This window comes from Marmota monax, unplaced genomic scaffold, assembly GCF_021218885.2.
Source record: "Marmota monax isolate L192 unplaced genomic scaffold, Marmota_monax_Labrador192_F-V1.1 WCK01_AAM20220418_F8-fsc00285, whole genome shotgun sequence".
NCBI classification, from domain to species: domain Eukaryota; kingdom Metazoa; phylum Chordata; class Mammalia; order Rodentia; family Sciuridae; genus Marmota; species Marmota monax.
The window spans coordinates 872600-896977 of NW_026695045.1; the positions used below are offsets into that span (position 1 = coordinate 872600).

The 24378-nt window shown below is 44.9% G+C and overlaps 2 protein-coding genes across 2 annotated transcripts; both read right to left on the reverse strand.

Annotated features, from left to right (window-relative positions):
- Positions 1-1152: 1152 nt before the first annotated feature.
- Positions 1153-15410, reverse strand: Milr1 (mast cell immunoglobulin like receptor 1). Its single transcript, XM_046427776.2, has 7 exons — positions 15254-15410; positions 15121-15162; positions 11300-11569; positions 8284-8400; positions 4594-4683; positions 2923-2991; positions 1153-2159 (listed from the first exon to the last, which is right to left on the reverse strand). The coding sequence occupies exons 1-7, from the start codon at positions 15348-15350 to the stop codon at positions 2107-2109; spliced, it is 738 nt and encodes a 245-aa protein (XP_046283732.1). The 5' UTR covers positions 15351-15410; the 3' UTR covers positions 1153-2106.
- LOC124081549 (adenylate kinase 4, mitochondrial-like) lies at positions 5401-8181 on the reverse strand. The gene has a single exon (XM_046427777.2). It carries the CDS (start codon positions 6738-6740, stop codon positions 6069-6071), a length of 672 nt encoding a protein of 223 aa, XP_046283733.1. The 5' UTR covers positions 6741-8181; the 3' UTR covers positions 5401-6068.
- Positions 15411-24378: the final 8968 nt, after the last annotated feature.

The window sequence follows — 24378 nt, forward strand, 5'->3', positions numbered from 1 at the left end:
GCCCTCTTGCCAGCCGGTGCCGTGGGCAAGGTCTGCGTGGGTTTGGGTTCCCTGCATAGTCACAGAATCGCAGCCAAGAAGAACAGGCGTCTTGTCATCTGCCAGGCTCTGACACTGGCCGTGGACCAGCTCTCTCGGCACAGGCCTTCTTGGCTGACCCTCAACTGATGGCAAGGGCTACTGAGGATGAAGCCCCTCTCCCTGTCCATCCTCCAACACAAGTTTCTAGGAGGCAGTCTGGACTTCCAGACCTTGGACGGTCTTAAAGGACCCGACCAGTGTCCCCTGTGGCCCCCGAGCCCATGATTCCTGGGTTGACTTTTCCTCCTTCCCCATCTCACTCCTGGTCACTCATCCCTCCTCCCTGGGGACTCCCCGCTCCCTGCTCCTTGTCTCTGGCTCTGCTTTAGAGGGAGCTCAAGTTAAGGCGGATGAGGAAGCCAGTGGTGGCCAAGTCACCAAGTTTATGACGTTGAAGGCTTAAAGGTTTCTAAGAGTGACCGCGGCTAGTCTGTCTCTGAGTGAGCATCACCGCCCTTGGAGTGGCTGGGACTGAGGTTCTATTAGATACCTGATCATGCTCGGGCCCTTCACATCCACTCCCCTAGTTCATTTCACCACAATGTGGGTATTATTCCCACCCACTTCCTTATAAATGAGGACACCAAAGCCCAGAGAGGTTAGGTGACTTATCCAGCGTCACACAGCTCATGACTCAGCCTAGGTTCAGATTGGGTCTGACTCCGGAGCTGCATATACTGAGTCTCTGTAATGTACTGATTTCCATAAATAAAAATATCGACAGAGGAAGTGGGGAACGAAGCTTGTGAATGCCGCTTCATGGCAGCAAAATCTTTAAACTGACTCCTGGCCACCCTGAAGCGCCGTTCCTGCTGCCGTTTGCTAGGATCGAGCTCCTACTTCAACCGCTTGCCAGGCCGTGGTGACTCTGCTTCACTCTTCTGAGTTTCCTCGCTTGTCAAAGCACGTTACTAATGCCATTGCTGTGGGCGTTGACGTCACCGAGGCCGTGGCCTCTACTCGGAGGTTCATTGCTAGGAATAATCAGGACTGAGGTTCAGGCCACCCCGGAACAAGAACAGAGCACCGACACTTTGGTCAAGTTGTTCTGTTTGTCTGGGACCCTAGAAATATCAGTTAACTTTTATTTTCCTTGACTTCAAACTCCCAGAAGAAGACACTCTAGCTAGAAATCATTTTGTCCTCCATGATGTTTTGGTAGCAGCCCAAGAACATGTCTGTGTCCTAACTCCTGGAACTTGTGAACAGGACTTTATTTGGGAAAAGAGTCTTTGTAGATGTAATTAAATTAAGGATCTTTTTTTTTTTTTGCACGGGTGTGTGTGTGGGGGGGATGGGGAGGTGGGGTGTACCAGGGATTGAACCCAGGGGCGCTTAACCACTGAACTGCATCCCAGTCTATTTTTTTTTTTAATTTTGAGACAGAGTCTCACTATGTTGCTAAGGCTGGCTTTGAACTTGCAATCCTCCTGTCTCAGCCTCCCCAGGTGCCGTGTGGGCGCCACTGTGCCGGTTACATTAAGGATCTTGAAATGAGATCATCCTGGATTATCTAGTGACCTCTGTCTTCTTTCTTCTTCTTCTTCTTTTCTTTTCCTTCCTCTTTCCTGCCCCAGTTGATCCACTTTCAAGATCACCTTTCTGGATTTTGCTTTGTGTTTTTGCTTTAGAACCCTCAGTGGACACAGGGACAGGGAAACGTGAATGATGGTCATCGTCATGCCTCCAGGACACACTGTGAAGAACATCGCAGCCTAAGACTTGTTCTTCTAAAAACAATGGGAAAAATAAAAATAAAAATGACGAGGAAATTGGGAGGATGGTCCGTGCCTACAAAGCAGAGCTCTCCGGCCGTTACCAGGGAGTCCACCTGATCACTGCTGACGAGGACACTGGGTTCACCCAAGCAGCTCAAAGGAATAGCGCTTAGCCATGAAAACCAGAGATTCATTTTAGGTGACCAGGTTGGACCTTTCAAAATGCCAAATGAGTCTGCTTTTCCTTCACTTAAGTCAGCTTTCCTAGACAGTGTCTTACACTGTTTGTAATCGGTTTCTTTGAATTTCAGAAGGCGAGTTCAGAATAGGCAGAATCAGTTACATAATCATGACAGGCTTCTGAAATATAAAAGGAAAAAAAAAATGGTGATTCAATAAATGTAAGCTATGTGAACAGAGGGACTTGAAAAGGAAATCCTATTTCTAGGAGGTAGACAGCCTGTTAGAACAAAGCATTAAGTGGTTTTTCCTGGACTGTGTCAAATTATCTATCTATCTATTTAGTACTGGGGATCGAACCCAGGGTTACTTTACCACTGAGCCACATCCCCAGGACTTTTTTATTCTTTGAGACAGGGTCTTGCTAAGTTGCTGAAGGTCTTGTTAAATTACTGAGGCTAACCCCAAACTTGTGATCCTCTTGCCTCAACCTCCGGAGTCTCTGGAACTACAAACCTTTGTCACTGTGGTTGGCCAAACAACAACTTTCCTTCTCCTTCTCCTTCTGATTGAACTCAGGGACACTCAAAGACAGGGTCTCACTGAGTTGCTTAGCACCTCGCTTTTGCGAAGGTTGGCTTTGAACTTGTGATCCTCCTGCCTCAGCTTCCCGAGCCACTGGGAATACAGGCGTGTGCTACTGGGCCCGGCTAAAACACTTATTCTTGACAATATTGTATAGTGACCCTGAATCCTCCTCTGGGGACTTGTTACAGGACATCTCCCACCCCACGTTTTTTCTTTCCCACTGCTCCATCTCCTGATGAGATTTGTCCGGAGCAGTTTTCTTGGGTACTATTGGCTTCCGGAGCTGTGCCTGTGGCCATAGGGACCCTGATCTGTCAACAGCAGCTCTTGTCACTGCCCCACCTCCGTGGCTCACCTGGCTTCCCTGGCGCCACCTCCCCGAACTCTGGGGTGGCATAGTGGATCTCCTGGGTGTGTTTTGTCCCTGGGAAAAAGACAAGGCTCAGGAGTTACTGGGCCAGTTCTTTGAATCTCTGGCCACACGGGGGCAGTGGCGTCCAGACCATGGACGTCGCGGAAAGCACTTGCCGTCGGGACTGTGGGAACACCCCGCCTGACGCCAGTGTGGGCAGATTCCTGGTTCGCAAAATGGGAAAGACCTACGGGGAGTCGGGGAGGTGGTTAGCAACGTCCAGTGCCCGGGGGGTGGAGGACGGAGCCCCTGGCCTTGGGTCTTCCTCACCGCGAAGCGCAGCCTGCCCCCCACACTGAGGGGTGGATTCACAGCTTGCAGAAGAGGGGTTCCTGAAAGTCCCTGAGGGAGCAGGATTTAAGTGTTCTCTCCACAAAAATGATCGCATGTGAAGCAGTGCTCGTGCTTATCAGCTGCATTTAGCCATGTCGGGGTGCAGCTCGGTGGTGGAGCCAGCGTGTGACCCGGGGTTCCCTCTCCAGTCCTGCAAATACCCCAAAACCAAGTAATGTAGGTGTCTTTCAAAATGACACGTGGTGCATGATAAAATTTTGTGATTTTTATTTGTCAGTTAAAATAAATAAATAAAAAGTTATGTTTCTTAAAAAATAGAACCAACTTGAATCTAATGTATGAAATATGATATGTCAATAGCTTTATAATGTTTTGAACAACCAATAAAAAAAATAAATTAAAAAAAAAAATAGAAAAGGTAGCTAGGCATAGTGGCCTGTAATCCCAGCTGCTCCGGAGGCTGAGGCAGGAAGATTGAAAGTTTGAGGGCAGCCTCATCAGCTTAGTGAGACCCTAAGCAACTTATCCATAATCTCAAAAAATAAAAAGGGCTGGGATGTAACTCAAGGAAGGGTAAAGCACTCCCGGGTTTGATCCTCAGTGCCGATAAATAAATAAATAGATAAATAAATAATCATGGAGGACTTTGGAACACAGTGTGGATCATTCTGAACTTATTAAAAAAAAAATCAAGATATCTTAAATTGGAAAAAAAAACAAAAACAAATCCACGGCATAGAATGTCACATGCCACCGTTGCCTGTTATGTCTCATGACTAAACAGAGTCACTCCAGATGAACTGGGCTGGCATGAAATAATCACATAGAGACAGAGAAATACCTTTTTTTTGGGGGGGGGTGTCCTGTGATGGCTCCTCTGACCTTAGGGGTTCATGGAAAGAGGGAGGAGCACGTGCTGAACCCTTTTATTGTGAAGAAGCCATTCAAATGAGGCAAGGGTAGGATTACAGGCGAGTGTAGCTCAACTCCTCTGGGTGCCGTCTACTCCTAGGGCCACTCCAGGGCCACGCCTTATTATCCTTGGGAGCTAAGTGATCTTTCAGATCCCTGTGGTGCATCAGGACTTCAAGGTGCATGCATTTGGAGTGGCTCCCCACAATTGCCATTTGTCCAGATGCCAGCAGAGCCAGAGGATCTCTGTGGCCCTGGGGTGAGACAGGACGTCGGGCGGGAGGGAGATGCTGTGTTCTGTTCCTTTGGCTCCATATTTACCCCATGTGTCTCAAAGGCCTTTAAAATCAAAAAGAACCCCAAACTAACCGACCAAACCTACCAAAGCACTCAACAAAGTCCTCTCACCTGCTAGAGTTTCACAGATGTTGACATACAATTCACCTTCCATGGATATGTCTCCAGGGTCCTTGGGCACGTTCTCTCTCGTAGCTTTTTCTACATAAATGGGTACAGAATCATTCAATTGAACCAATTTGGTCACATTTTCCCTTCTCCTTGTCTCCTCTGCCGAGGAGCAGATTTTTTTCCAAACTTCCAAAAGAAAGAACAGCTACTCTAGTGGCCTAAACTGGTGTCTAATGAAGGGAAATCCTACATTTTTTTTTTTAGCAAAATATTAAGATCTTTATTTCTAGGCTATATGGCCACCCCATAGACTGCATCTTTGGAATGGGGGGATGGGGGGGTTGTAAAGCTGTCAAACTTAATCTAGATACAGCTAGTGCAATATTTTCCTCAACCCCACAAGGCTCTGTTCCCTTTAAAGACTATTTATAAATCAGCTTGGATCACTCACAGAAGAAAAAACACTGTCACCATCAATATTTAGCAGCATATTCAAAATTCATTTTGTTGTCTTGAATAAAAAGCTTAACTATTCTATTAGTCCAGTAATTCCATATGGTCTTATTTCCTCTATACACAAAATACAATCTTCCAACATTTCTATAGATTAATTTTTGAGGATTCCAAAAGATTCAGTGGGGGAGGTTCTAATTTTTTTTTTCACAATAAAATGAGCAGAACAAGCCCATGAGAATCAGACCAGCATTTAAATAAGACCCTCTGCATGGCTCAGTTCATGATGCATGAAGAGATTCAATGTAACCCCTAGCTCTCAGTTCATAAAAAAATAAATTTGAGAGGGATAAATGCAGCAACTATCTGTGTTATTTAATAGCCTCTATTTAATATCCTAAGATGAGAGAAAACAGATGTAAGAAAACAAATCCTTTCATTCCAGGATGTCTGCAAAGGAGGGACACTGTGGAGCATGGATGAAAGGCGTTACTCTTAGCAGGAAAAAAAAAATGAATTGTGAACACAGTCACTCAAGATAAGCAACCACTGAGAGCAATAAGCTTCAATTCCACTGTTACGAGGGGGCACAAAGCAGAGAACTGTGGCAAAGCCAAGACTAGAGTCCTCTGCATTCTCGTGTTTACTGGTTCTGTGTTTCAATACAGCCTTGGAAGGGTGGGGAGAACCAGAGACCACCGTCATCACAAGCAAAAAGAGGCTATTAAAGCAACAACTTGGCTGTCCAAACCCAACTAGAGTGTAGGTTAGACACCTGAAATCCAGCCTGCACTGGCTTGCTTGTGAAGGGCTTGACAGGTCCAGAATTGCCTTCTTTTGAAAGACAGAGGAGGGCCTCTTCATGAGCCCTTTCTATTTACTAGTTTTCCTATCAGTTCACCATTTACACAGAAAAGATGCTGTAAGCTATCTCAGCTGACTTCTAATTTGGACATGGCATCAATGCTATACACACGATTGAATGTACGACCACATCTTCTTGGTTCTTTCATGGGTCAGGCTCAGTAGGCTTCTTTGGACTGAATAGGTGTGATCTTGTTGGAGAACAGTGTGTAAACGTAAGGCCAGATTTTGTTTGTCTCCGTCCCAGAAAATTGGAGGAGCACTCCTCGACTCTTGTATAGTTCGATGACTGGTTTGGCTGCATCTTTATACCGTCTTAGCCTGGCAGCAACTGCTTCAGGCTTATCATCCTCCTGCTGGACCAGTGGCTCACCAGTGATGTCATCAATTCCATGCACATGAGGTGGGTTGAAGTCCAAATTATAGACTCTTCCACTAGGAGGGTGAATCCAACGTCGACTGAGACGATCTTTAAGTGTTTCAAATGGAATGTTCAAACTGATCACTAGATCCAGGTCACAGATTTTGTCGAGGGCTTCATCCTGTACTATTGTCCTTGGAAAACCATCCAGTAGCCAGTGTTGGCCGCTCCTGAGCTCCAGCTCTGACACCATTAGGCGTGTGATCACGTGATCTGGAACCAAAAGACCTTTCTCCAGGTACTGCCTTGCCATTTCGCCAACTTCCGTGTTGGCTTTGAGGTTCTCCCACAAGAAGTGGCCACTGGAGAGATGCTGGAGGCCAAAGTTCTGGGCGATCCTCTGGCACACGGTGCCCTTGCCAGAGCCAGGCGGCCCTAGGATGACCGCACGCAGGAGCTTGGAAGCCATGGCCTTCGCGAGGAGGCGAGCGGCCCAACAGGCAGCCCCGGGAACTTTGTTTCTTGGCCCCTGCCTCAGGCACCCTCTGCTCACTCGGGGACTCTCCTGCCGGAAATCCTACATTTGTCCAAAGCACCTGCTCCTCCAAGCTAGGGCCCTCGGTGAGGTAATCCTCCTATCCTGGTCCTGAGAGGAACATTCTTTGACCAGAATATTACATTAGAGGCTGGGCACAGTGGTGCACGCCTGTGATCCCAGTGACTCCAGAGGCTGAGGCAGGAGAATTGCAAGTTCAAATCCAGCATCAGCAACTAAGCGAGGCCCTAAGCAACTCAGCAATACCCTATCTCAAAATAAAATATAAAAAAGGCCAGTGATGTGCCTCTGTGGTTAAGAGCCCCTAGGTTTAATCCCTGGTATCAAAAGAGAGAAAAGGCTGGTCACATGTTTTTCCTTCCTGAAGGGAACAGTCATAAGAAGTTTTGGCACCTCTTCAAGAGATAGTCAATGATCGTGGCAAGTTCTATGACAGTGATAGAGGAGGCTAGCACCCAGGACCAGCTCCATGCTAGGCAGGGCCCTGTGCAAGACGGACAGGAGGGTCTCCTGTTCGAAATACTAGTATTCCTACAGTAGCCAGGGGGCGGAAGCCACCCAGGCCACCAAGGAGGAACGACTGGATGGAGAAAATGTGGGGCGTGCATACAAGGAAGTATTTTTCTGCCCTAACAAGGGAGGAAATGCTGCTACACGCTGCCACATGCGCGAACCTTGAGGACGTGACATGATGTGAAATCAGCCAGATGCCAAAGGACAGCTACTGCGTGAGGCCACTCAGGAGGCACCTAGAGTAGCACCTTTACAGAAACAGAAAATGGGCTAAGACGGCCAGGGCCCAGGCGAGGACAGGATGGGGCATGAATGTGGGGACAGCTGCACAGCAATGTGACCGTGTTCCACGTCACGGAACTGTATGGTTAAAGTGGGGGCTGGGGAGGCAGCTGGGTGGTAGAGCCCTGGCCCGGCAGGTGCATGGCCCTGGGTTCCAGTCCAGCAGCCAAAATGGACCAACAACAAGAATGTACAAGAGTTAAACTGGCGAATATCAGGTTATATATATTCTTTAGAAAGGAAGTTATTCGGAATTGTGAGTTGGTGGCAGCAGAGTTTTAGGGACTTTTCTGGGGGAGGCCATGTGACCACACAAGCTGCAGGTCCGGTGGCCAGCTCTGTCTGCAACCTACAGCTGGGGGGGCCTTCCTGGGCCGGTGGGCACGACCCCCAAGTGGGGGCCATTTGGGAATTCTCGCTCGTTCACCCTCCCCTTCCTCTTCTTTCCACTCCACTGTTTGGGAATTATTGTTGTGTGGGGAGCTTTTTGGTTTTGAGGTGCAGGGGTGGAATCCAGGGCCTCAGGCCTGCTAGACAAGGGTTGACCCCTGAGCCATCCCCAGCCTGTCTGCATTCCAGTCTGACCCCCTTGCCCTCCCCCTTACTCTCTGCCCTGCTGTCTATATCCCAAATCCAGGCGAAACAACAGTCAAGAACTTACTTGCTTTGTATTTTCGTTGTAGCCAAAAAACCAGAACCAGGATTATTGCCAGGAGCACCAACAGTAACCCCGGAAGCAGCAGAGGCAGCACTGGGCAGATAGGACAGCGGTCTCCCTCTGGAAGAAGACAGCAATCCCTGGTCAGTGCATGGCCGTCTTCCCCAGTGACACTGACCTGGCAGGAAGGGCCATCACCCAAGGCAACCGGCCTACTGTGCAGCTGATCCCTGAGGCACAGTAGGCACCTGTGACCCACCGGTTAACTCATTTGTCCTTTTATGTCAGAGAGCAATTCCGTCAGAGCTTGTGTGGACCCTACCAGAGGGACCTTGCATTTGGAAGTAGGTGGCCAAAATGAGAAGTGGGTGGGTACAGAGGCAGCTGCAGTGTCTGGAAGCAAATCCAGAGCCGGTTGAAAGAACTCAGGAAAAGAAAGTACAATTACGCAAGCCATTGAAAAAGATGCAGTGTGGTGTTGTTATATATTGGTTTGTTTCTGCTGGATCAATCTGAAGGTTAGCACTGGGGAAGTCACCAGGTCTAGAAGGATGAAAGGACATGTTAAAGACTAAGCAGATTGAGTTCACTGTCTTAGCCCACTTTTGAGTTGCTATAACAAAATGCCTGACACCAGGTAATGTACTAAGAAGAGAGGTTTATCTGGCTCTTGATTTTGATGGAAAGTCCAAACAGTGTGGTGTCTGGCAAGGTCCCCTCCTGGCTGCATCGCAACAAGAGTCAGTGGTTTACCAAGCCAGAAGTTGGCGTGTGTCTCTGCTTTGAAGAACTAGGGTCTGAGCCTGCCTTTTACAGAATTTTCAATCTGCTTATCGTTGATAGTGAGTATAGTTTTGTCAATGGTTCAGCTCTCAGTGTAAGGTAGAGAGTGACTTGTGTTCTCCATCCAAAAATATTCTATCTGTATTTTCACTTATAGAATTCAGCTGCACAGTTATCTTCTACTTCCTCTGCAAAGCAGAAGTAACCTTGCTAAATAGATTCGAGGGAAACTCTCAACAGGAAATACAGAGGTCTGGTGTGCTCTGACAAATCATGCTCTATCTTGTGGGAGAATCAAACTGTTAAAAGAGCTGGGACGAGGGCTATAGCTCAGTGGTAGAGGGCATGCCCAGCACGTGTGAGGCACTGGGTTCCATCCTCAGCACCACATAAAATTAAATAAACAGATCAAATAAAGGTATTGTGTCCATCTACAACGTGTGTGTGTGTGTGTGTGTGTGTGTGTGTGTGTGTGGCACTGGGGATATAGCTCAGTGGCAAAGCACCCTGGGTTCAATCCCTTGTACCATGTTTTAAAAAAAACCCTATTCTTCCATTTTCTCCCATAGCAGAGGACAGTCCCCTCTTCATCAAACTACACACCTGGAAGTGGCTCTGCTTCTTTCCTAACCTGCACCATCTGCGACTCTCATCGGTCAACAGGTCCTCCTGTAAAATATTTCTTGAATCCATCCACATCTGCTCATCTCCACCACCGCTTCTTTCCTAGATGACTTCAGGAGCTCCCCAACCAATCCTCAGCTTGCACCCTGCCCGGTACCCGCTTTGAACAAATTAGCTGCACAGATGGCAGATGGTGTCCTGATGCTTGCCCGCCTGTCCATGCACACGGAAGACTAAGCTCTCTCCATGCTCCAGGCCCCTCCTAACTTGGTCCCCTCTCTCTCTAGCCTCATCGTGGGTCACACCCCGCCTCAGCTGACCAGCGGCTCTACCAGCCTCCCCGAGTTGAAGCTCTGAACACGCTGGAGCCCAACATCAGCCCCTTTGAGATACCTTCCCTAGACCCTCTACCTAGGTAGGTCCCTCCTCCTCGTCTGCCTTCCTTTCCTTTGTGATTTATTTGTTTGAGTAGTTGTGTTTGTCTCTCCTACTAGACCAGAAGCTCCGGCAGGCCAGGAACCAGATGGGCTAGGCAATCAGTGATGGAGGAATTTGTGTTTATGCCTCAGACCTTCACCTTTTACTGAGTTGGGGACACAACCATGTCTTAGGTATCACTGAAATCCCAGGAGCACAACTGCGTGTTCAGAGTAGGCACTTAATAAGTATCTATTGATAAGACTTAATTAAAGATGGCATTTATTGATTGATTGATTGATTGACAATGGGAATTGAACCCAGGGCTCTCTATCATTGACCTACATCCCTAACCCTTTTAATTTTTTATTTTGAGGCAGGGTCTTACTAGGTTGTTCAGGGCCTCACTAAGTTGCTAAGGCTGGCCTTGAACTTGGGATCCTCCTGCCTCAACCTCCTGAGTTGTTGAGATTACAGAACCACCATGCCTGGAATAGTTTTAGAATTTACCAATTTACAGGACAGTGTAACAAATTGAAGAAAAGTTGTGTACAGAGAACATACGTATTCATGGGTTTACTGCCTTTACCTTATGCACTGTGTGTTTATTGGGATTTTCTCCCTGTTATGCATATTCCTTTTAAAAATATGATTTCTACTCTATTTTGCCCTGATTCCAAGACTTCTTAATTGAGTCTTCAGAAAGAAGGAGGTTTTATCCATAGCTGGTAATCATAAAATAAAGCCTCTGAGATCTATGATGTTTGCCTGAAGATCTAAGACTATTATCTGAAATAGTTCAAGGTCTCTGAAGGAGAAAGTGAAGTAGGATTATTAAGAATAAAGACCTGTTGGGCGAGGTGTCGCACGCCTGTAATCCCAGCTGCTTAGGAGGCTGAGACAGGAGGATTGCAAGTTAAAAGTCAGCCTCAGCAAAAGCAAAGCACTAAGCAACTCAGTGAGACCCTGTCTCTAAATAAAATACAAAATAGGGCTGGGGGTGTGGCTCAGTGGTCTAGTGCCCCTCGTTTTTTTGTTGTTGTTGTTTTTTTGGCACCCCCCCCCACAAAAAAATAATAAAGACCTCAGCAACAAACAAGCCTCTTGAATGTTGGCCAGGGGCATAAGAGCCCTTGGTGGAACAAAAGTGAATCCCACGATTGCAGAACCTCCAAGTGGCAGGTGACTTACTTACCACTGACCGTGAAGTTGAATGGGTTACTGTAGGTCGAACAGTTGAAGAGCACGGCTTTGCATTTGTAGGAGCCCAAATCATCGGCTGTGGAGATGGTCACGTTAAAAGTCACGGCTTCCCCTTTTCCTGTCCGGTTGCCCAGCAATTTCTTATTCAAAAACAATAAATATTTGATCTCCAGTGACTCATTCTTGTGGGAGCAAAGCAGAGATACATTTTGACCCAATACGACCACATTCGTATTTGAGTTCAAATTTGGAGAAGAAAATCCTGGAAAACAAAAATCACACGAAGAAAATGTGCTTATTAAAATCCCTTGATACAAACTCAGTGGGCCTCTGGCCATGTTTTATGAGTTGAGTGATGGGGACATTCGGTCCCAGGCCAGCTCTCCTGAGGCGGGTATTCTTGGCCTGCAGAGGCAGACTGCTTGCATGAAGCAACTCAGTGTGTCCCGGCCTTCTCACAGTGACCGGCAGGTGGACGTGAGCAGCTGAACTCTTTTGTGGTAGCCCCCTCTTCCCCCGGAGGATCTGAAAAGAGGTTCCATTAGGATTGTCTCTGCTGACCCGGAAGTCATGTCTGATGGCTTGTTTGGTCTATTAGTTATTTTCATCTTGGAAAATTTCAAACATAATAATACTAAAGACGGCATCACAAACCCTCGTGTACCCACCATCCAGCTTCAACAGTAAACAAATGACCCTCCCCATTGTCTGTCCCCACCTGGCCTATGATTATTGGGGTTTGAGTATGGTTTGGCCCCTTCCAAGCTCAGGTTGGGATTTAACCCCCAGTGGGAAGTAAGAGAGGGGAAACAATCAAACTGTGGTGTGTGGAGGTGGGTCCTTCGGAAGGTGGTTAGGATTGGATAAGGCAGCAGGGTGGAGCCCCAATTCAGGTGGCTCTGTAAGAAGAGGAAGAGGAAGAGCTCTGGCTTAGCAGGTAGAGGCCCTGGGCTCAATCCCAGTGCGAGAAAGGAAGGAAGGGAAGAAGGAAGGGAGGGAGGGAGAGGGAGAGAGGGAAGGGGAGGGAGGGAGGGGGAGGGAGTGTGTGTCCTAATGAGCTGCCTTGGGACTCCTTGGGACTCCTGGGACTCTGCCCACTAGGAAGCCACCCTCAGAAGCAGCCCCTGACCTAGGAACAAAACCATGAGCCAAATAAAGTTGTTGTTGTTCTTCTTTTTTTCTGAATGACTTAGTTTGTAGTATTATGCTATCATCAACAGAAAATGGACTATTTTTAAAGCAAATCTCTGACTACATGTTGTTTTTTTCCATAAATTTCTGTATTAAGAAAGAGACATGGGCTGAGGCTGTAGCTCAGTGGCAGAGCGTTTGCCTAGCATGTGTGAGGCTCTAGGTTTCAATTATTTACAGTTATTAATCTTACTGTTACTTTTTTCATAAATTTTCAAAAAAAAATTTTTTTTGACAATTCCAGTATGTTTGATAACTTGTTGTTTGTCCTTAAAAATGTTGAGGGAAGGGGCTGGGGTTGTGGCTCAACGGTAGAGTGCTTGCCTAGCACATGTGAGGCCCTGGGTTCTATCCTCAACACCACATAGAAATAAGTAAAATGAAAGTATTGTGTCTACCTACAACTAAAAAATAATAAATAAATAAATAAATAATGTTGAGAGAAAAAAGAACCCCCATCAGAAATCAAATGAACAAAACAAAACAAAAACAACTATGAAAGAGTGAAGAGAAATACAAGGAAATATTTTAGGCCAGATTAGGAGCCACAAAAAAATAAATTAAAATAATTAGGAGCCATAAAGAAAAGATTGAATTCTTAACTACCCCCAAACTTTAAACTCCTCTATGACAAAATTAAAAGTCAAGTGACAGTCTAGAACACAATGCTTTAAAAGTGAATAAAACCAAAGGATTTTTAAATATACAGAAATCAACTTCAAATCAACAAGAAAAAGGGCAACAATCAAATTAGCAGGCAAATAATATAAACAGGTAATTTCCAGAAGACGAAATGCAGATGACCACTAAATACTACAGGGACCAAAAACCGGCTTGGGTGGAAGACAGATTTATGCCATCAGCTCCCTCCCGCTCTTTGATCTGGATAATTAACATTTTCTCAGTCTTTTATTAGCTGACTTCAAAATAACACCTTCCCTTTCCAACCTGGATGGCGGTCCCCACATTTCCTTCATATGGGAATGCTGGAGTGTTAATGGCCAATGAACATGAAACAGATGTGCAGTTTTATAAGAGATGAGACAACTGTGAATTAGAATACTGGGATATCACTTTGCTCTCATTAGGTTGGCATAAATTTTATAAACTGTTATATCCACTGCTGGGCCCAGTAGGATGAGCTCACACTTACCCACACTGTTGGTGACCCCCGCAGCTTCAGCCTAGTAGGAGGGCAATTGAGAATCTGCAACAATTTAACTCATGTTTCCTTTGACCTGGCAATTTCAATTGTTAGGATGTTATCCAACAGAGATGCTCCCATTGGCCCACAAAAGGTGTTCTGTTCAGGGATGTCTGTTACAGTATTGTTTATATTATGAGAAAAAGTGGAATAATCAATAAAAATGAACTGTTGCTGCATCATATTATAAAATACCATGTAATGGGGGTGCAGTGGTGCACACCTGTAATTACCCAGCTACTTGGGAGGCTGAGACAGGAGGATCACAAGTCTGAGGCCAGCCACAATAATTTAGCAAGATCCTGTCTCAAGATTAAAAAATAAAAAGGACTGGGGATGTAGCTCAGTGGGAGAACACCCCTGGGTGTTCAATCCCTAGTACTGCAAAAAAATAAATTAATTAAATACCATGCAACTGTTGAACAAATGAGATAAATCTATATCTTCTACTTAGGAGGATATCTATGATAATGGTTACATTTTTACAAAAGAAAAGTTATAAAAGAGTTTATTTAGGGCTGGGGTAGAGCTAAGTGCTAGAATGCTTGCCTCGTATACACAAGGCCTTGGGTTCAATCCCCAGCCCTGGAAGAAAAAAAAAAAATTCCAGTGATCCTGAAGAGAAAAACATGATTGATAGCGGTCAATTCTAGAAATAGAGAGTAGAAAGGGATTGGAGGAAATGTGACTGCACTTTCATTCTATACAGGAATAAAGAAGGTATATGGAATTGGGTTAGCGCATATCAATGGCCTTTCATTGCTGGGAGCTGTTTGGAGGAGTAAGGGCTGTGGCATCCAACCCTCGGGAAGACTCCCCCAGCAGGGCTTTTAGTACTCCACCTCACAGTTGAGAAACATGAAGTAAAGGGTTTTCGTCATTTGCCCAGGCTGCCAGGTGGTCAATGGCAGAACCAGGGTGAGGATCAAGTGGTCTAATGCTGCCTTTTTTTGGTACCGGGGATTGAACCCAGGGGTGCTTAACCACTGAGCCACATTTGCTGAGGCGGACCTGAACTTGGGATCCTCTTGCCTCCACCTCCCAAGTAGCTGGGATTACAGGCATGCGCTACCCCACCCAGCCTGCCCTCTGATACACGTTTCTAGTGTTGCTTGAACTATTTTGCAATGATTATGCGTTGGGTTTTCTAGTTGAAGAACAACAACAATGAAAGAAAGTGAGAAACATTCATTGTAAAAGCAATCTCAAAACTTTGTCACAAGAGACTCAGAAAAAACTTTCCAACCCTCTCCCTAAAATCACTATTTAAATAGTTTATTTAACTGAAAAGTCTTTGTTCTTGGTTATTTATCTAAAAGTAAACAAACAAAAAACTTATAAGTGAGCAGTCATGTTTAACGCTGATCATCTCACCCTTTCCAGTAAAATAACTTCAGTAAGAAGAAAAGGAAACTTACCATTTTTTTTCATGGTATTACAGTTCAGTACAGCTTTTTGAACTGAAAGAGAGAAAAGGAACATGAGAAAGCTCATTTTTCACACGATGCTTCAGTGTGACGATTCAAGTCTCAGGACGGTATGTGGCCTTACATGTAACAGAAGAAAAAATGCCCCAAAAGAAGAACGTGTTCAAATGTCTGCACATTCTCTTCAGTGGAACCAGAGAGGACAGGGGAGCCGAGATCATGGTAGTGGCACCATCAACAGAGAAGAGAACTTCCTCCTTTTCTTGACCACATTAGGGAAATCAGAGGATCTTGACAAGCTTTGCACAATCTAACGGGTTGGGCCCGCCTCCGACTGGCTGGGGACTTGGGTTTGGGATAAAGAAAAGAAAAAATCTGGCTGTTAGATTGTTATATATGTAAACCCACCCGATCATCTCTGCTCCCCAAATGACCTGAATAACTGTGTGCTCTTCTGTAATTACAAATTATCCTGCTTTTAAAAATGGCATTTCTTTTTATATTGCTAGTTTGTGGCTACATGGTTTTATAGTACTTTATAAAAGTTTCCATGGGGGTGGGGACAGGGATGGAACCCAGGCCTTCTTAACCACTGAGTCACATCCCCAGCCCTTTCTTATTTATTTATTTTTTATGTTGAGACAGGATGTTGCTAAGTTGCTTTAGGGCCTCACTAAATTGCTGACTTTGAACTTGCAATCCTCCTGCCTCAGCTTCCTGAGCTGCTGGGATTACAGGTGTGCACCATCATGCCCATAAGTTTGAATGGGCGTACTATTAGCAGATGCATGTGCAAAATTCTGCTTTCTCTTATCTTTGTGTTAGCAGTCTTTACCCGAATCCTTCACCTTCCAGCTACCCCTGCTGGCTAGTTGAAAAAACAAAACAAAACAAACAGAATAACAATAGATTCATTTGGGGTCCCCACATTTTTATGTACATCTGTGGAAAGGTTTCTCTCTTAGATACAATACTAATTGGACACAATACCTTTATTTTTTTATGTATTTATTTTTATGTGGTACTGAGGGTTGAACCCAGGGCCTCGCACATACTAGGCAAGTGCTCTACCTCTGAGCCACAACCCCAGCTCTACAATACTAATTGGAGACAAGACTCAGGCAATGAAAAGACATTGAAAACTTCTATTATTTTCAAGAATGATAATTGCTATTTTCCAACTCACCTTGTAAGAATAGATGCAGGACAAACCTCTGTTTCAGGACAAAATAAATATGTCAGAAGATCTAAACTGCAGAGGTTTAAAATGACAGTGTTGGATCAAATAAACTCTTCCCTATTTAATTGCTTAGAGAATCAAAAATCCAGTCATTAGACAGTGAATCTCAAAGAGTAGAGAATGAATCTGAAGAAGAGGTGGTTCCATCAGGGAAACGTGACTGTGATAATAGAAAATTAAGTACCGCTTGTTCATAAGTAACCATTTGTATAAGAGCAAGATTTATAAAATATTACAGATTGATATTTTCAGGAGGAAAATGATCAGTGAAATGAAATAAAGTGCAAGAGACCATAAACATGTTTGTACGTACGAATCCATGCGTGTCTGTAAGGAGGCCTTTGTGTGAGACTGGCTCCAATATGACAGCTTCTTCTTTTTCTTTTTCCTGCTGTTCACCAGTTTAGAGTGGGAAGATGCTCTCATCTTAAACGTCCATTTGTGCAACATTGATTTACAGCTACAAAAAAGTTATTTGATTTTACTTTAGGAATAATGCGAGGAGTCATCCAATTACGGGTCTAACAGAGCATATGCATTTGTTTGATGCCTGAGTTACATTATTAAAGTTGCTTCTTACCATCCATATAAATCTTCACTCAAAAAAAAGCAAGCTAAAACCTTTTCCTAAATGAAGTATATCTAGAGAAATACAAGGCCTGAAATTGAGCAACAATATCCCAGTTACTATCACTTGTTTTGTAAAACAGAAAAGAAAATCTTGAATGTAATTACAGATTTCACATCTATAATCCCAGTGGTTTGGGAGGCTGAGGCAGGAGGATGACAAGCTCAAGGCCAGTCTGGGCAACTAAGTGAGACCCTGTCTCAAAAGAGAAAGCAAAAAGGGATGGGGCTGCAGCTCAGAGCACCCCTGAGTTTAATCCCCAGCACTGCAAATAAATAAATAAATAATAAATAAAATGTCATGCTAGTTTATAACTACTGGTCATACTTTTCAACATATATGATGAAGATTTGTAGACTATTTTATGATGTGGGGAGAGAATAACAATATGGTCAATGAAACAGAAAACCCAGTGAAACACTTGTGAGTAGTACATAATTTAAATGCATAGAGAAAAACTGGAGGAATGATTTCTTAAAATGTCAATAATGGCCCTCTCTTGCTGTTAGAGTTATGGGGGAGATTGTCTTATTTTAGCTTTTTAGGAATTTTTTTTTTCTGAATTAATTTCTTATTATATAGAAAGGGAAGGAAAGGGAATAATTCCTGACCTTGACACTTCCCCTGTCCTCGGCTGAAGGGGAAGAGTCTCTGCTAAGCCTGGTAGTACCCACCACTCCACAAGGGCAGGAGGTCAGAGGCATTTCCCCAGACGCCAGGGCTCCAAACCACAGAGCTACTGAGAGGGGAAAGTGAGTTTTACATGGAAGGTCAAGATAACAGTCCTTGCTGTGAGGACCCAGCTGGGTCCTCTGTCAACTCAGCCTCTTGCAAACAATAGCCTCAACTTTCTTAAGAGAAAAATACATGTTTTGAGTCTGGTAAATCACAAAAATGGAAACAGCACACTAAACAAAGAAAATACCCAGTAGGTATGAGCGTAATTCATTTCCACATATTGTTCTTGCTCTCAGGAATGTCTTCAGCCCTCCCTGCTCTCTGCAGTTTCCACAAAATTCCTTGCCGTGGACACCAAGCGTCCTTGGGGACAGTTTATCATTAGCTGCAGTTAGTAGTGGCAGCTGTTTATGGCCTCGTGCCCTTGGGTGGACTGATTTTCCCACACCATGTCCTCCGGTCCTCTGGAGCATTATCATCCCCGTTTTCCATGTGGGAAGTCTCAGCTAGTAATTAGCACGGCTGGGATTCAAACCCTGGTCTCTCTGAGCCAACGTCCGGGCTCCCAAGCCCTCTCCACAGCCTCTGTCTGCCCAGCGCTCACATCAGACCCTCTTGACTTCAGGACTCAGAGGCTCTCAGTTCATCCCAGAGGGGCTGTGGTTCACTTCTACTAGATCCATGAAGCACACACAGAAGTAAAGCCAGAGAGTCTTCTCTCACCAGTCTGAAAAGAGTGTGTGTGACAAGGGACTTCCCGGGGGAGAGAGCGGAGGGCCACTTGAGGTGCTGGTTCTTCTTGCACATTCCCATGACAGGTGCCTGTCTGTGGGGATGCCAGGTATCTGCCCAGGAACAGGCTCTTCTAGGCCAGTGTCCCTCTCCAGTGTCCACATACATCAGGGTGCTCCTGGCCTGGGCTTCCAGGTCCCCGCCCATGGCTGTTAGTCATTTCAAGGCCCACGCCCCGTCACTTCCAGGGGATCTGAGCAAAGCCAGGGCAGAGTGGAGTCGTCCCACATCCTCCTGGTGTGACCAGGGTGTGGGAGGAAAATATCTCTAACCCTCAGTTTACAGAAAGCCTTAATTCCAAGTTTCATGCTCTTCTTAAAAAGGTGACACTCAGTGATTTATGCTGCTTGTAATACAGGCTGAGCATCCTTCATCCCAAATGCTTGGGACCAGAAGTTCAGACTTTGGAATATTGAGAGATCTTGGGGATTTATACACACACACAGTCTCAAGGTAATTTTATATGATATTATAAATAGTTTTTTAAAAAAATTATTTCTTCTAATTAGTTGTACATAACAGCAGAATGCATTTCGAATCCTAGTACATAAGCAGAGCACAATTTTTCATTTCTCTGGTTGTACTCGAAGTAGAGTCACACCATTTGTGTCTTCATACATTGTACTTAGGGTAATGATATTCATCTCATTCCACCATCTTTCCTACCCCTATGCCCCCTTCCTTCCCCTCCCTCCCTTTTGCCCTATTTAAAGTTCCTCCATTCCTCCCATGCCCACCCCCCCTTATGAATCGGCATCCACTTATCAGAGGAAATATCCAGCCTTTGGTTTTTTGGGATTGGCTAACTTCACTTAGCATACTTAGAATACTCCAACTCCATCCATTTACCTACAAATGCCATGATTTTATTCTCTTTTAATACTGAGTAATATTCCATTATGTATATATACCACAGTTTCTTTATCTATTCATCTATTGAAGGGCATCTAGTTGGTTCCAGTTTAGCTATTGTGAATTGTGCTGCTATAAACATTGATGTGGCTGCATCCCTGTGGTTTGCTGTTTTTAAGTCCTTTGGGTATAAACCGAGGAGTGGGATAGCTGGGTCAAATGGTGGTTCCATTCCAAGTTTTCTAAGGAATATCCATACTGCTTTCCAGAGTGGTTGCACCAATTTGCAGGCCCACTCACAATGTAAGAGTGTCCCCACATCCTCGCCAACACTTATAGTTGCTTTTATTCTTGATAAATACCATTATGACTGGAGTGAGATAAAATATTAAGTTTTGATTTGCATTTCTCTAATTACCGGAGATGTTGAACATTTTTTTCATGTATTTGTTAATTGATTGTATATCTTCTTCTGAGAAGTGTCTGTTCAGTTCCTTAGCCCATTTATTGTTTGGGTTATTTATTTTTTTGGTGTTAAGTTTTTTGAGTTCTTTATGTATCCTGGAGATTAGTGCTCTATCTTGTGGGAGGCCAACCTTACACTGGTGACTGAGTTACACTCCCCAGCTGGGTGCTGAGGCGCTCAGTCACAGAAATGGGTGTGTCTTCCTACAGCCCCGTGGGTGAAGCTATGCTCATCTGTTCCTTTGTAATATAACCCCTTGCCCTGTTTAGGATAGAATCTTCCATGGAAGTGCCTTGTGTGTGTCCCCTCCTCTTACTGTGCCCTTGGGTGTGGCCTGCCTACCCAGGTGTCAATCAACCTGCTGACAGTGGACATCATGAAGATAGACTCAGCCTCCTGAAACCTGACCCCTTGCCTCATTTGAATAGCTTCTCCTCAATAAAAGGGGTCAGCGCATGCTCTCTCTCTCTCTTTCTGTGGACCCTTAAGGTCAGAGGAGCCGTCACAGCGACCCCAAAGAAAAAGGTATTTGTGTCTCTTGTGTGGTTATTTCATGCAGCCCAGTTAGCACAGTTTAACTAGAGTGACCCCTGAGCCTTTTAGTCGCGAGAACAGAAACCCGGCACTATTTGACATGAATGTGGCAAAAATTTGCTCCCAAAATGTAGGCTCTCTCTGCATATAAATAATTTTTTGCATGAAACAAAGTTTGTGTATGCTGAACCTTCAGAAAGTAGAGTGTCATTCTCCACCATTCCTGGCTCTGAATTTTCTTTTCTTTCTTTCTTCTTTTTTTTTTTTTTTTTTTTTTTGGTGCTGGGGATTGAACCCGGGGCCTTGTGTGTTCAAGGCAAGCACTCTACCAACTGAGATATAGCCCCAGCCCCCTGGCTCTGAATTTATACACTTCCAATAAGCAATCATTTTCTTATAATTATTCACACATAAGTACTTGGCAGTAAAAAAACCCAAATCACATGCCATTAATATAGTCATGAAATGAATCATTGCCCAGGGTCACTCAGCAGTGTAGGGGCATCCCCAGGAGGCCCGAATCAGCTGTCAAACAACAACAGTAGCTTTCATTCCCCACCAACTAGGCTGTGTTTTGATTAAAAGTTTACTGTACACCACATTTAATTTTCTAGGTAAGAGAAATGATCTGAAACAGGTGAGGGACCAGGAAGAGGGTCCTCTAGGGGTGAGAGTACATTCTGCTGGATGACTTTAAAAAATCTTTCCTCCAGCTCATCTGCCTCATTAACAGTGGTTTTTGTCTTAGAAGTCAACTTCTGATTTTATTAAAGGTCATTCTAAGCAGGGCGTGGTTGGGCACGCCTGTAATCCCAGGCTCAGGAGGCTGAGGCAGGAGGATCACAAGTTCAAAGCCAGCCTCCGCAATGGTGAAGCACTAAGCAACTCAGGGTGACCCTGTCTCTAAATAAAATACAAAATAGGGCTGGGGATGGGGCTCAGTGGTCCGGTGCACTTGAGTTAAATGCCTGGTAACCCCCCCCCCCCCGCAAAAAAAGGACATGCTATCTTGTTCTGTTATCGTTTATGCTTATCTGGTCTTTCAAAAACCCATCACACATTTTCTACCCATAGGCTTTTTTTTTTTTTTATCATTATTATCATGACACTTTGGTGGATATCATGACCATTTTGTCTACTTCACTATTGGCCCGTGAATGAACAACGAGAGTCTCACTGCCAGTGTTAAAAACTTCAGCTTACTGAAGGATGCTGAAAAGTGTCTTTTATATACATAAGAAAGTCAGGCATATTATTCCTCACTCAGCATACAGAAGACTTCAGGCTCCATACCTGGTTCAGTACCATCACTGAACACAGAGGGCGCCAGAGGCAGTGTCAGTGGTCACAGGTGTGTCTTTCGTCACTGTGTTCCAAGCTTTGGCAACAGCAGCCATGGGTCCCTCATGCTAAACTCCTTCCAAAACCCATCCACACCCTCACCTCTGATCACTGCTGCTAGCATGCTGTTCAAGAACATATTTTTGTATTTACCCTCCATGGATCTAAAGATACACTGGCCATGTGGCTGAATTGATGAGGTTTCATTTTGGAGAAAATACATGGCATTAAGATTATTTTTGAAGAGAATTTCAGCCACAGCATGAGCAGAATGGTTGTCAAGGAATAACAAAATTTTATAGTCATCAGCCAATTCAGCTTCCCTGCAGTCAACACCAGCCACTGGTACAAAATGTTTAGGAAACCCATCAGAACAGATCCCTGGCCATCCAAGCCTTCTGTTAGCATTAATGGACTGGTAAGAATTGCACTCCTTGCCGGGCATGGTGATGCATATGTAATCCCAGCAGCTCAGGAGACTGAGGCAGGAGGATCGCTAGTTCAAAGCCAGCCTCAGCAACTTAGTGAGGACCTAAGCAATTCAGTGAGACCCTGTCCCTAATTAAAATATAAAAATGGGCTGGAGAAGTGGTTCAGTGGTTAAACTCCCCTGGGTTCAATCCCCAGTATCAAAAACATACAAACAAACAAACAAAAAAAACTCCACGCTCTCTCTTAAAACAGTGAATTTAGCCCCATCCTAGCACAATCATTCTGTCCTTGGCATCCTAAAGTTCTGTAGGGGCTGCCTTGTCAGCTGTAGTCAGTATCTTCCTGGGCAACAACATTAGAACATTGGCATTTCACCAGCATTATAAACTGGTTCTGGCATGAGATTTTCATTAGCCATGACATCGGCAAAATCAACAGAGAATTTTTCCATTGCTTTGTGATCAGCACTTGCTCTGTCATCACAAGCCATCAAATACATGGTGCCATGACTTTTCTTGGAGATCTGCAACCTGCCTGTAGAATACTTACAGTTCCTTTCAATTGTCGTTCATCATGATACTGTTAAGTGTCCTGGGGCCACTCTTCAAAAACACAGTCAGGATCTTCATTTTGAATCTTATGCAGCATTTTCTTGTTTTCCATTAACTTCTGTTCATGGCACTCAGCCTGGAATGTCAAGTATGTCCTTCTGTTCCTTCAGGCCCTGGATGGCGGTCAGCGCACATCACACCCTTCTGTGAGACATTCCTCACTCACCACCGTCCAGTTTTTCCAACAGTGTGGCTTCCTGGGCTACAGATGGGTGTAAATCTTTTCCTCTTTTCTTATCGCTGCTACCCATATGGGCCTCTGCAGGCATTTTTGATGTTTGCAACAATATCTTTTCCCTGAAGAGCAGAGAATAACCAAAACCACGTTTAGTAATGCACAAAGGTCTTGGCCCATGTGGGGGACCATGAGGAACCTGCTGTTGAGGCTGCTGACCTGTGGATGTGTGGATGGTGTGCTTGTGTGGAGGAAGCTGGGGGTTATGGTTCAGATGTGCTGACCCCTGAAGCTCACATGGGAGACATGCCAGAAGGTTTGGAGGAGAAATGATTAACTGAAGTGGTAGAGTGTGGCTAGAGGTGGTGAGAATCGGGGCGTGGCTTTGGTGTATCTACTTGTATCTGGAGAGTGGAGTCTCTCTATGTTTCCTGATGTGAGCTGCTTCCCTTGGCCACACTCTCCTACCACGATGTTTAGCCTCACCTTGAGCTGGCCTATGGACTAAGACCTCTGAAACCAGGAGCCCTCAAATAAACCTTTCCTCCTCTACAATGGTTCTAGTCAGATCCTTTAGTCACAGCAGTGAAAAAGCTGACTAAAACAGAAATCGGTGCCAGGAGTGGGGTCATCGCCTTGACTAACCTGACCACGTGGTTCAGAAGGTTTTTGAGCTTTTTGGAGTTGGTCGGAAGAAGTTTGAGATGTTTAGCAGTGCAAGTTGGAAATGCTTTAGGATATTATAAGCAGAGCTTAATGGCTGATTGTGGTGGGAGCTCAGAAAACCAGAATGGCAATAGGACTGTGGTCAGTGAAGACAGGGCTCAAGAGGGGTCAAAAAAGGGGGACTCTATTGGAATTTAGAGTAGAGGTCATTCATGTTATGTTCTGAGAAGTTGTCTTCATTTGCCCGTGTCCAGAGACTTTCTGTGAGGCTGATTTTAGAAGCGAAGGACTTCTTAATCCGGTGGAAGAAATGTCTAGGCAGCATAACATTCAGGCAGTGGCATGAATATTGCTGGCGGCTTTTAGCCAAATTTATTGTGATAATCAGGAGCAGAAAGCAGAGCAGAAAGATCTAGGGAAAGAACTTGAAAGGCCCAACTAGGGCTAAGCAAGTTGCAGTTGTTAAAGACATTACCACCACTAAAGAAATGCTGAAGGGGCTGGGGCTGGAACTCAGTGGTAGAATGCTGGTCTAGCATGGGAGAGGCCCTGGGTTCAATCCTCAGCATCACATTAAAAAAAAGGTAAATAAATAAAATAAAGTCACAAGAAATATTTTTTAAAATGCTAAACACTTTGCCTAGACACAATAAGAAAGATGCCCTGAGGGCATCTCAATTTTAGGAGCTGGCAAGACCACACCTATCTCAAGCTCCAGGGAGTAAAGGTGAAAATTCTCTTGAGAAGAGACCAGGGGGGCAACCTTTTTGCACAGGGTGCCTAGGAAGTTTGTTCAGCATCCTCAGCCACCCAGACACTCAGAGACTGCTGCAG